General features: G+C 36.2%; 1 protein-coding gene across 1 annotated transcript; it reads right to left on the bottom strand.

The window, feature by feature from the left end:
• Positions 1-1,061: 1,061 nt before the first annotated feature.
• Positions 1,062-4,099, bottom strand: LOC124453906 (mucin-21-like). The gene is made up of 3 exons (XM_047004736.1): positions 3,992-4,099; positions 1,656-2,298; positions 1,062-1,342 (listed from the first exon to the last, which is right to left on the bottom strand). Exons 1-3 carry the CDS (start codon positions 4,097-4,099, stop codon positions 1,083-1,085), a joined length of 1,011 nt encoding a protein of 336 aa, XP_046860692.1. The 3' UTR covers positions 1,062-1,082.
• Between the last annotated feature and the right edge of the window lie 8,718 nt (positions 4,100-12,817).

Below are 12,817 nucleotides of genomic sequence, written 5' to 3' on the forward strand. Positions count from 1 at the left end.
AGTGTTTTTTTTTTGACGCAACAGTTGACGCTTTTTTCTGAATTTATTATGCATCTCCATAGAAAAACTTTTAAATCATCTTATTTTTGGGATTAATAGGTGAACAACACTTGAATAAAATCGTGTACGTGTATTACATAAATACTTTAGATAATAAATGAGCTCTAATTTTTCTAAGACATATCGCAAATTTTATTTTCTAATCTATTTATTTTGGAATATTTTTAATGCAATTATGAAAGAATGAGTGTATGATCTATGAAGTAGAACATATATTTAGTATTTAATCTATTGTTGTATTTTCTCATGCTCTGTCATTAGGCTGCGACTACAGATATTTTTCATACGTCAATTTTTACGTGAGAAAGTGAATCTCATTTCATTTGGTTATAAACTATACATCTATGTTGCAACTAGCATTCAAGTTATTGTTTTTGGAAATTCAACGTAAAGTGTAACAGTGAAATCTGCACAATAATATCATCAGGCATTAAATATTTCACTAATGGCTGATTTCTAAAGGACATGACATAAGCATCCGCATAAACGTAAACTTAAAAAATATTTAACTCAAATAAGAACAAATGAAGAATTGAATAAAAATTCCACGATGTCTTTGTTTTTGTAAACATTTTAGTAAGAGAAACTAAAGTCTTTTTGCTCATGTTCATTCCACTGTTGCAAAAACATGCATAAACGTTTTAGCACGCTGCCTTACCCTACACTTTTATTCCATCAAAATCGCCATTTTCCATTCATTGATATACCGTGTAAAAACTTTAAGAAATAATAGATAACTTCAACTTCAACTTTAACTTCAACTTTAATAATTGTGAAGTTCAAAGTAGTTATAAATGTCTTATTTCACGACTCGGAAATTTCTTATTTGGACTTCTTACGTGATATGACGCGCATAATATAAAATCTGTTCTTTTTATAATACAATGATATTAAAGAAAAATATTTCCACTCAAAGATCAGGCACAAAAATAGAAAATTTACTATAATATACATATACAAGGAAGTTTCTTTAGGAAAATAATAAAATCCACAAAGAAAAAAAATGCAGAAGATTTACGTAGCTATATATTGTGAGTAAAATCATCTGGTCCAGCAACAAACATTCTGTCAACTGGCCAAATGTAAGACTCGCCAGGTCTTACGACATCTTCGTCGAATGGACCAGGAAATGGTGGAGCAACTGTTTTCCCCGGTACCACACTAGTAAAAAAGACAGCTAGGTAGCCGGGAGTCACGGGCCGATTATGCACCTTCGACATTCCTGAGACACATCCAAAACCACACACTACACCATTCTCGTTGGCCAATGCTACAACAGTTCCTAAGTGTACATGAAACAATTTAAATTCAAGACATAGCCATTTGCTTCGTTGATCACTCTTTATGACAGAAGAAATATTGCTACGCATCATCGGCATGTACGTAACTGCCAAAGAGCCAAATCAAGTTTTAACATTTTAAAGCTGAAAGTAGTCATGTGTGTTTGGACATGCTTACTGTTGTGAAATGTGTTCCATGTTGATGACAAAATTAATCAACAAAAGATCGAACTTGTTTTGCGACAACCTAAAAACTTCTAAGAAACTAAAAAATCAACCATTTTAATGCTAATACCTATGTACACTATTCCTGACCTGTGCTAAAAGTTGCTGTAGGGACAGATGGGGCAGTCGTTTTAGATATGGTAGACACAGATGTTGTAGCGACGAAGGAGCTTAAAGAAGAGGAAGAAGAGGTTGAAACAGATGAAGAATTGCCGATCAAGGTACATCCACTGGAAGAGGCCAGAGTGGGATTAGTGCTAAAAGAATCAGTGACGACATTTGTATTGGTATTTGTAGCGGCAGAGAGGAAGGAAGATTCGAAAGTTGCGGAAATCGTATTAAAATGAAGATCTTTGCGTATAGGATTGAATGTTGAAGCAGCGCTACTAACTGGAAGAGAGGTTGTAACAGAGCTACAAAGAGTTATAGATGAAGATGCTGAAAAAGAAGGAGAAACAGAAAACGACACGGAAGGGGAAGTAGAGGCAGGGATAGTATTCGTAGATGAAAGATCTGTAGATTGACTATCTTCATTTCTATCTTGCCATAACTTCTTCATCCCGGTTTGAAACACGTTTCTGGCTGATTTTCCAATTACACCACTGCTGCTAATAAAATCTGTCGCCAAGCCAGGAGTTGCAGCAGAATCCCAGACGGTTGGACCTCCAGTGGTTGATGGGTGATAATACATTACCACCACATGATAACCGTGGTTCTGTTGAAGAGTCTGAGCCTACAAAAAAAGTCCAATTCCGAAACCAATCAAATTATACATTGATATTTTAACATCTGCTCCAATACCCTAAGATACATTAAAGAACACATATCTAACCCTTTTCATCAGCAGCATTTTCTGTCTTGTCGTGGTCGAATATTGTGGTATTGACACGGAAGAAGGCCTCTTTGGAATGAGCTGTCCACAGTTGGAGCATCGCTTACATGCATTGCCCACCGCAGTAGAGCAATTACTACATATTTTCTTTCGAGAGGTTGTCTAAAAAATTTTTAGTCCTCTATAACATAGAAGTGCACCACCAATTTGGTAAAAATTATTTTTTCCAGAAAATTACTGTACAAACCTTTCAGGCAATTGGATGTATTTTATAGGAAGCAATAATTGCATTTATACACGAATAATACAAAAAGTAATACTACAGTATGCAAGAAGTGATCTGGTTTGCTGCGGGATACTTTAACATCGTACGGCAAATGACTAGACGGAATGTGAGCGTCATTACCAATATGCAATGCGAATATTCAAATCTCTTAAATTTATGCATTTTCGCAACTCATAAAACATTATTTATTGTAAACTCAAACGAAATATTAATTGGACTAAGACTTTTTATCCACGTTAGAATGATATGAAATTTGAAGAATACAGAAACAAGCATGCAGCGGGTGTATGTTGGACGTTGACTTACAAACATTATGAAACGCTTCTGTACAGATATTGAGATTCGACTAATTTTTACATCATTCAAAATCGAAAACCTTTTCTCATTCAAAGACCCAATCCCTGATTCAATTAAATGTATGGTGGTATATGAATTCAATTGCGCGGGATGTAATTCCCGAAACATTGGTGAAACTTCGCGCCATTTATCCACCAGAATCAGCGAACATATCACAAGAGACAAAACCTATCATATCTACCGACACCTTCTTAAATCTCACTCATGTAAAACCAACTATTCACTTTCTTGCTTCAAAATCATCGACACTGCCTACACCTCATTCACCCTTAAAATCAAAGAAGCACTACACATTAAAAAAACTAACCCTGACCTCAATGTTCAACTTTTTAAATTCAATACAATATTTTTTTCATAATACGCTCGGACGCTCCCCATTAATTCATCTTATTTCCTTTTTATTGTTGTAATTTATTTATCATATTACTTTTATACAAACCTTGCATCACTTATTATTTCACTCATGCTGAAGATGGCATCATGAGATGTCGAAACATGTCTATTTTCAAAAAACTTGTCGTCGTTTATATTAAATGTAAATTAGCAATAGTGCTTTTACGAAATTATACCAAGGTCTTACTATGTTTGCAGAATTAATTTAGACAGTGCTTCACACACTGTCAACGATAGCGTCAATTAAATGTTTTTGTGAATACTTTGTGGTGATTTTGATTATTTCAAGCTCAAAATTCGGGATTGTTAGCTATACTACCAGCACAGAGGACGGGCAAAGTCGTACTACTTGTAATACGACTGTTGAATTTAAATAGTTGAATTTTAATTAGGTAAATACGTTGTCAATTCGTCTTACTGAAGCAATAGAAATTGTTGCAACAATGGTACTACAATCGTATTTTTATAAGTAATACAAGTTAGGCACAAGAAAAAGACTCGTGGCAAAGGAAGAATGTGGAAAACAAAGGTTAACATGCAGTAACATGGGTCACAAACCTTTGCAACATCGTCAGTTCCAATCTGTTCTTCGAAATCGACGAGTATCGCTTTGAATATTTCACTATCACGTCGCTCGGTCCCAGCCTTATCACGCGCGCGGCACATTGGACATGAAACCTGTGTAAGTGACGGTGAATTGAAATGAAATAAGTAAATGACACGAAACAGATAGAAATATGAAAATTATTACAATGATCTCAAAAACGTTTTGACGCCTCACAATTTTTGTGGTTCAGACCACGCATCTCAGAGATGGATTCTGGATGATTTCGTAGAAAAGGTACTCTGGTTTGACAATTCTGTTTTTTTACAAGTGAATTCGATGGTTCGCTTCATTTACGAGGAAATCAGACAGGCTAACAAGATAAACTGAACTAGAAAATGGTGGAAAAAGGTTCATTTAATGTAAGCGACGAGGTTTTGAAAATAGACATGTTTCGACACGTCATGATGCCATCTTTAGTATGAGTGAAGAATTACATAAATAACACAAAGTTTATACAAATGTAAAACGATACAGTAACATAAATATATAAATATGGATAACTTATAACAATAATAAGGAAATGAGATAAATTAATGGGGAGCGTGTTACAAACTAAATATTGTGTTGAGTCTAAAAACTTGAACATTGATGTCAGCGTTAGTTTTGTTAATGTGGAGTGCTTCTTTGATTTTAAGGGAGAAAGAGGTGTCTGCAGTGTCGATGATATTGAAGCAGGAGGGTGAATAGTTGCTTTTACATGAATGAGATTTGAGAAGGTGCCGTTTATCCACAAGAATCAAGGAATATACCACAACAGGCAAAAACTCTCATATCTACCGTTACCTTCCTAAATCTCCTTCATAAAACCAACTTTTAACCCTCTTGCTCCATAATTATCGACACCGCAGACACCTCATTCTCCCTTAAAATCAAAGAAGCACTCCACATTAACAAAACTAACCATGACATCAATGTTCAAATTTTTAGATTCAACACAATATTTAGTTTGCAACACGCTCCCCATTAATTCATCTCATTTCCTTATTATTGTTATAAGTTATCCATATTTATGTCACTGTATCATATTACTTTTATATAAACGTTGTATTATTTAAGTAATTATTCACTGAATAATTACATCGTTAAAACATCATTTTCATCGTTGAACTTTTAACGAAAGCTTCATAAACCTTCCTTTACATTTTTTAAATAATAATTCAAATAGAATTTTATTTTGGCCTTTTGCATTGGCAAAGTTTTTCTTTTAATTTATCACTTCCAGTGATCAACTGCAAATCAATACTGATAGGGGGTCACGTATTTAAGAATACATCATAGCGCCTTACTTTTAGTGCAATGTTTTCATAGGAACTTTGCAGTATTGTGGTAAGTGGCGAAAATTCACACGAGTCAGTCACTCAGTCAGTCATAATGTAAACCTTCCGGGTGGTGTCTAGTAATAACACTCATTTTATGTTTAATGATATTTTAGAAATTTATTATTAGTTTTTCAGCGATTGTTAAAAAAGATTTTAACACCAACTTAAACTCACATTAGTTAAGACATTTATAACAATGTATCTACCCCGTTTTATCCCCAGCAGCTCTATTATTTGAAAAAATATCTAAACGCGCATGCGCTATTTTTGTGCAAACTGTATCATGAATTGTGTATTAAGAGTAAAGTAAGGGGAAATAGAATATTTCAAAATCCAAAAAATTTCTTTTAACTATGACGCTTTTCATTAATGCTGGCACTGTAGACAAATGTTTTGAAGACTTTGCAAGCTCGAGTTTATATAGAATGTAAGAATATTGCTATTTAATTCGCCTTATTGCCGCATTTGCCAAGTACTTGGTTAGTGCTGTTTGTTTAGCAACCTGCTATCAACTTCTGGTCAAACTACACTCATACACTACGTGTTGGTGAATTCGTCTTAAACATACGACAATAAAATTTGAAGTTGCGCACACATCTGCCTCGTTAAGAAACATTTTACGAGAAATAAAGTGCACTATTACTGTCCTTGAAGAAAGCATTAGTTGTGGAGTGCTTTAGAACAATATGAGAAAGTCATGTAAGACATTAATAATTTGTCGACTTTCATGTAATCGTTACGAAAGTGCAAATACGAAATGAATGTTCATTCATGCAAACTTGCCGAAAACTGGACTTATTCATCAAATGATGCAAATTGTACTACGTAAATATTTATTGAATACCGTTGCATTTTACTGCTCGTTGCCTTATTATTTAGGTGGAATTTTGCGCTAGAAAATATCGCAAGCAAAGCAATTTATTCTTCCGAACACATGAGCTTCACATATGTGTCAGAAGAATCAAAAAATACAACATAACCGAAACAAAGAAAGTAAATCATGAGTGATTTCGTAACTTTTAAGTTGTATACTGCATAGTAAAAAAAAATGTGATGCATGAATTACGAATGTATGATTGTGGCGTGCCAAATGTCCTTATTATGTATACGCTATGTAAGTGCAAATACGAAATTTAGGTTTATTTACGTCTAAGGCTATTCGTCAAGAAACAAACTGCTTAGACTTTGATAAGCACTTCTCGAAATGAATTTTAGTTTGGCATTTTTTGAAACGCCAACAGGGGCGGATTTAGGTGGGCGAGATGCTGCGCCTTTATTAGAAAAAAACAAAAAAATTGAATGATAGTAAAAAATGACAGGACAGATTCAGTTTTCAAACAAATTCAAAGAGTTCGGCCTCTTTTTCATAATCTCCTGTAGCGCCCCTGGCCAAGACTCGATACTAAGCAGACTTGAAATTAATTTTATTTGCTATGTCTAGAAACATTTTTTCTGAGAAACTTAGCACTAACCTTGGATCCCTACTTTATATAGTTACAACAAAATTTGCGGACTTTTTCAATATTGCGTTCAAAAGCTTACAAATTCAAAAAACAGAGAAATTTGCTTTCTTGTTACATGGAAAAATTACAAACTTAAAGGTTCTTTATTAGAAAATTTTATTCATTAGAGATTTTCTATCTAAGCAGCATTAGCTTGTTCATTCTGTTAATGCGCGGTAGGTGAGAGCACGGAAAATAGCAATTTGAACTATCCCCCCATATCAACTACCTAGGTAACTATGCTGGCATAAATATTTGCCACGGTAGAATGTGAGGTGTGGGTTGCAATTAATCAGTTTTATAACATTCATTGCAAGGCTCCAAATATGATGGAAGTTAGTCATTTGTAAAAAACCTATTTTTGTATGTACCACACACATTGATTCAAATTGAATTTGAATTTTTTTAGATTCAAAGATGATTTTAAAATCACAACCAGGAAAAGAATCAAGAAGTCCCTCTATCTTGACATGGATTGTTTCATACACAGGTCATCAAAGGCCTGTGGTACTTATCAAAACAGTCCCCTATATAAAATTAGAAACGACAAAAATTTCCAAAAAAATGCACGGAAAGAATGATGTATTTTTGAAAATCACAACAAAATTAACAACAAAAACAAAGACGCTTGTATTTCTAAAAATATTTTTGGCTCCACATGAAAGACTTTTGAATCATGTGACGATAAGTGCTTTAGGCAATTGAAATGTTTATCTGTGATGTAGAATAATTATATCGGAAGAGTTATAAGCAAAATTGAAAACTGTGTGTCGACTGTGCATACAAATCGGATAGCATACAGTCCCAAAAACGAATCAGCAGATGCATAACAGCTTTGTGTTAAGGCAAGATGATTCTAAAGGCGTATAAAACAGGATGGTGGGGTGGTGGGGTGGTGGGGTGGTGGGGTGGTGGGGTGGTGGGGTGGTGGTGCAACTGAGAGGCCTGTAGCCCCCTAAAATTTAGGTAAACATTGACATAATAAAACGCATCTTAATTTCTTGTAACATTTTATTACAGTTTCTGTCGCAATTCATAAATATTGTATATACTTTCTATCTTATTTGGTTTAATTTTGTCACAAATAATGTCAGAATAATCACCTAAAGCCTTACTTGATTAAACGGCGAATAATCCCATCCGTTTGGACTAATGATCCGTCTAACAGATCATACGTCTAAGTATAAACACAAGACGAACTTTCTATTAATAAACCACACAAAGTCCAATTCTGCCTTTGGAAGATTTTGGAGCGAGTTATGAACTACGAAGTATTATTTTTTCCGTAGTTTGTCCTCATTCCACATTTATATTCACAGAAGGATGATGCGTCAAGTCAAAATACCCATGCAAATTCGTCTAAGTAAACAAACTATTCAAATAATTCCTGCGCATCTTGATGGACGATCTGTCAGTTTGCCCGTATATACACACAGACGAACTTGAAGACGAACTATGTTTTGCTTGCTCAAGTTTGTTCAAATAGATAATCAGTCTTTAGCATAAATCTGTAGTATAAAAACAACCCATAAGAATTCACTTGTGATGATGAACTTATGTACACGCAGCTACTTTGTTTCTATTCTAAGCTAACGCACTGTGCTCAATGCAGTTGTAACTATTTTTATAATATGGAAACAAAATAATTATGTATTTGTTGTGAATTATTGTGTTGTATATTTAACTTCTAACATCAATATCTTGATTCAATTTTAGCGTCCTCTAAAAGCAGGTGCGTGTTGTCACCATCACCAACGATGTCCTCATTTAGAAAATGTAGGACATTTTGTTAACAGCGAAATACAAAGAATTTCGCATTTTCTTTATTTCGAATACCAAGTAGGCCCTGAGAAAGTGCTTGCAAAACATTAGGAATCGAAACATTCCTAGTAAATTTTAATCTAAGCAATTTTAAATCAACTTTTTGGTGAGGATACTTTGTCACACGTACGTCTGTTTGAAAATGGATTTTTACTCATCCTCCCCCGGTAGTTGCTTTAAGTTTTTATAACAGGAGAGCCAACGGTGCATCAAACTTGCATGGGGCCCTTCCAAACCAAATCTTGAGCCTCCCTTGATCACCACACGTTGAAAACAAAACATCAACTTGACACCTGACGAAAGCACTCAACCTTTCTTCGTAATGTGTATAATGTAATAATTACAAGAAATATAATGTCGTAATTACAGTAAGTATAATGTAATAATTACAATGTAATGTTTCGTGCAGGGATTTCTGTCTTCCTTTGGCGCTATTATAAGGCAGTATAGAAATGAAAAAATGACTTTGCTGTATGCGGGCCCCTCAAAATGACAAAACCTATAAATAAATTTCCACTGCTGTGGTTGCACCAATACATCAAACTGTTCATGTAAACCAGGGGTCTCCAAACTTTACAGCCATAGGGCCACATGAACTTTCATCCAGCATGTTGAGCGGCCGACGAACCGTGTACCGCTGGTGAAAGAGCGAATATTTTAATAAAACGAAGTACTAAAGTAAATGGTTTGAACCCGGGAGTATCGTTATATGTTTGTAAATGATGATCGTCCAGGTTAATAAAGTCCTGAGAAGGAATGTTTTTGATGTTGTTGACTGACGTTTCGACAACCTTAGCGGTAGTCATCTTCAGAGTCAAATGAGGAGTAAACGTCAGGTTAGCCGTATTTGTTGTCTGGTTCTTACGTCATTGTATTGTGTGTACAGGAAATGTGCAGGAAATGTGTATTGTCATTGTGGATTAGTGTGAAGTGAAATATTTTATTTTTAGTTGTGATGTGTGATTTAGGTGTGACGTTTTAGTTGTAGTGTGTGGGTGTCAATTGTGTATTGTCATTGTGAATTAGTTTGAAGTGTAATGTTTTTAGTTGATCGTTTGTTTGTATTGTGAATAAGTCGTTTGTAAGGTGCCGGTAATTGCTGTGATCTGTTCAGGGGGGTTTGTTCCAAGTTGGTATACCAACTTTCTAATGTAAGCCGTTGTCTATAGTCAGTACTGTAAGTGATGCATTTTGCCGAGTCCCAGTCAATGTTGTGCTTTGTGATTCGGTGATGTTCGGCAATGTGATTAGTTTTGTCTTGTTTCTTAGTAGCTCGTTTGTGCTCAGTAAGTCTTATGTTTAAGTTCCTGCCAGTTTCCCCGATATAGGAGGCGTGGCAGTCGGAGCAGTTTATTTTGTAAACTGCACCTTGTCGTTCGTTGGGTTGTTCTTTGTCCTTTATGTTCGTTAGTACTTGTCGTAATGTTGTGATTTGTTTATGTGCTACACGTATGTTGTATGGTCGTAAGATACGCGAGATAGTCTCAAACGTACCTTTGATGTAAGGTATCGTTGCTGTTGTCACTGAGTTGTTCGTTTCGTTGGGTTCGTTGGGTTTGTAAGTGTTGCGTTTGATAAAGTCAGAGTTATAGTTGTTTTGTCAAAACACGTTTGAGATAGTTGTTTTCGTTTTGTAGAGCGTCCGGTGAATCACATATGATTTGTGCACGTCTTGTTAATGTTCTGATTGTGGTGGCTTTGTGTGATGTAGGGTTGTAAGATGATTGGTCTAGTAGTCGGTCAGTATGTGTTGGCTTGCGATAAACTGTTGTTCCTAGTTTTTGATTGTCATGTTTTACCAAACAGTCGAGAAAAGGAAGAGTTCCGTTTTCTTCGACATCTTTGGTAAATTGTATGTGGCTGTTCTGTTTGTTGATGTGAGTATGGAAGTCATCAATCTCGTCTGCATGTAGTGCTGTGATTGTGTCATCTACGTAGCACCATTATGTTTGTAAGTAACAAGGTCTTGACGCATCGCTCTTTTACAGAAGTAACAGGCAATGGTGCCATTTTTGTCATGCAGTATGTGTTCCTGTATATTGGAAAAATATAGAAGACGGACAAGTTCGTGTCATTCTGACGATCCTCCTGTACTGGTTTGCTTTCTAGACGTGTGCTTTATTTCTTCTAGGGTGGGATGGTAGGTGTCGGCTGTACAGCACAAACGCTTAAAATCGAGTGCTAAACATTCCGTTGACTCAATTTGCATAGGTCCTACCAATAGGGCGGTAGTCGTGGAACTTGGCAAAGACGCATACGTTAGGTTTTGAGAAGGTGTGTGAACTGGTTCGGTCGGCGGCGCGACTAGTATCTCTGAAGACGATGTAGAGTCAGATTCGTGAGAATGAGGAGATAAACACGTTGATGGAGTTTCTGTAGCTGACGGCAGTGTCAAATTAGACCTAGAGTCGATGTTTTGGTCAACAACGTTCTCTGCTGGAGCACTACTAAAAAAACTCGTCAGTTTTCGCATCCTTTAGCTGTTTCTACAAGCTCTTTTCCTTTTCTCGTTTTCGCCTAGCAGCTCTAGGCATGATGATTTTGATTAGAAGTGATTCAAACCGCAAAATTTTCAATTATTATGATTATGAATTGTCAACAGTTTTGTAGGACCAATGGCCTGAAAGACAATACGACGGGAGCAATGCGTTGCCGTAGAATTTATAGTCTCATGTGGATCATAAATTGCGACTTCTCATTGGTTAAGTTACTGGGCGGAGGCCTGCAAAGACAACCCCAATCGACAAACGCGATTTTTGATCCATCTGGGTAATCAAGATCAAAAACTAAGCTATAGCTGATTTTGCATGATGCCGACAGACTTTGTTCTACTCTCGGGGCTAATTGTATCTAAGAAAAACTTCTTCAGTCCAATTTTACCAAAACAAGGGCATTTCTATACCATGAAAAAGGGCACATTTTTCCCGGTTGCAAAAAGTGGGGGGGCACTTGCCCCCAATGCCCCCCCGGTTCCGCGGCCTCTGCGTATAGAGGACGATTGTAAAGTGGAGGCTATCCTGCTTCTGATCTCGTCTTTTGTTGCCTCTGACAAGTCTCTTTGATACGCTAGGACAGCCTCGACACTTGATACTATCGTCTCAGTCGGGATTTGTCTAGGTGTTATGGAATGTTTTAGTCCGTAAGATAGTAGTCGCGTTTCAGTTTCGTCTAATGGGCGGGAAGAAATATTTATAAGGACAAAGAACAACCCAACGAACGACAAGGTGCAGTTTAAAAAATAAACTGCTCCGACTGCCACGCCTCCTATATCGGGGAAACTGGCAGGAACTTAAACATAAGACTTACTGAGCACAAACGAGCTACTAAGAAACAAGACAAAACTAATCACATTGCCGAACATCACCGAATCACAAAGCACAACATTGACTGGGACTCGGCAAAATGCATCACTTACATTACTGACTATAGACAACGGCTTACATTAGAAAGTTGGTATACCAACTTGGAACAAACCCCCCTGAACAGATCACAGCAATTACCGGCACCTTACAAACGACTTACTCACAATACAAACAAACGATCAACTAAAAAACATCACACTTCAAACTAATTCACAATGACAATACACAATTGACACCCACACATTACAACTAAAAACGTCACACCTATATCACACATCACAACTAAAAATAAAATATTTCACTTCACACTAATCCACAATGACAATACACATTTCCTGCACACACAATACAATGACGTAAGAACCAGACAACAAATACGGCTAACCTGACGTTTACTCCTCATTTGACTCTGAAGATGACTACCGCTAAGGTTGTCGAAACGTCAGTCAACAACATCAAAAACAGTCCTTCTCAGGACTTTATTAACCTGGACGATCATCATTTACAAACATAAAACGAAGTACATAACACAAGCTTCATTAGTTAAGAAAATAGCTCCTTCCTTAGCTCAAAAACCTTTGACAGCACTTTTTCACAACTTAGCCATCTTACTGCAGTGTAATATGGTATGTAAACAGATTCTGTCTCAGTAGGAAGTTGGGACAAAAATTGACGTGAGCCACTCTTGCTAGCTGGCTTGCGTCATAACGTGAACTTTCTGCATAAAGTTTATTTTGTTTAATAATACTATTATTTTTCTTAAGTGTCTCTGC

This window comes from Xenia sp. Carnegie-2017, unplaced genomic scaffold, assembly GCF_021976095.1.
Source record: "Xenia sp. Carnegie-2017 unplaced genomic scaffold, XeniaSp_v1 HiC_scaffold_26, whole genome shotgun sequence".
Classification (NCBI taxonomy): domain Eukaryota; kingdom Metazoa; phylum Cnidaria; class Anthozoa; order Malacalcyonacea; family Xeniidae; genus Xenia; species Xenia sp. Carnegie-2017.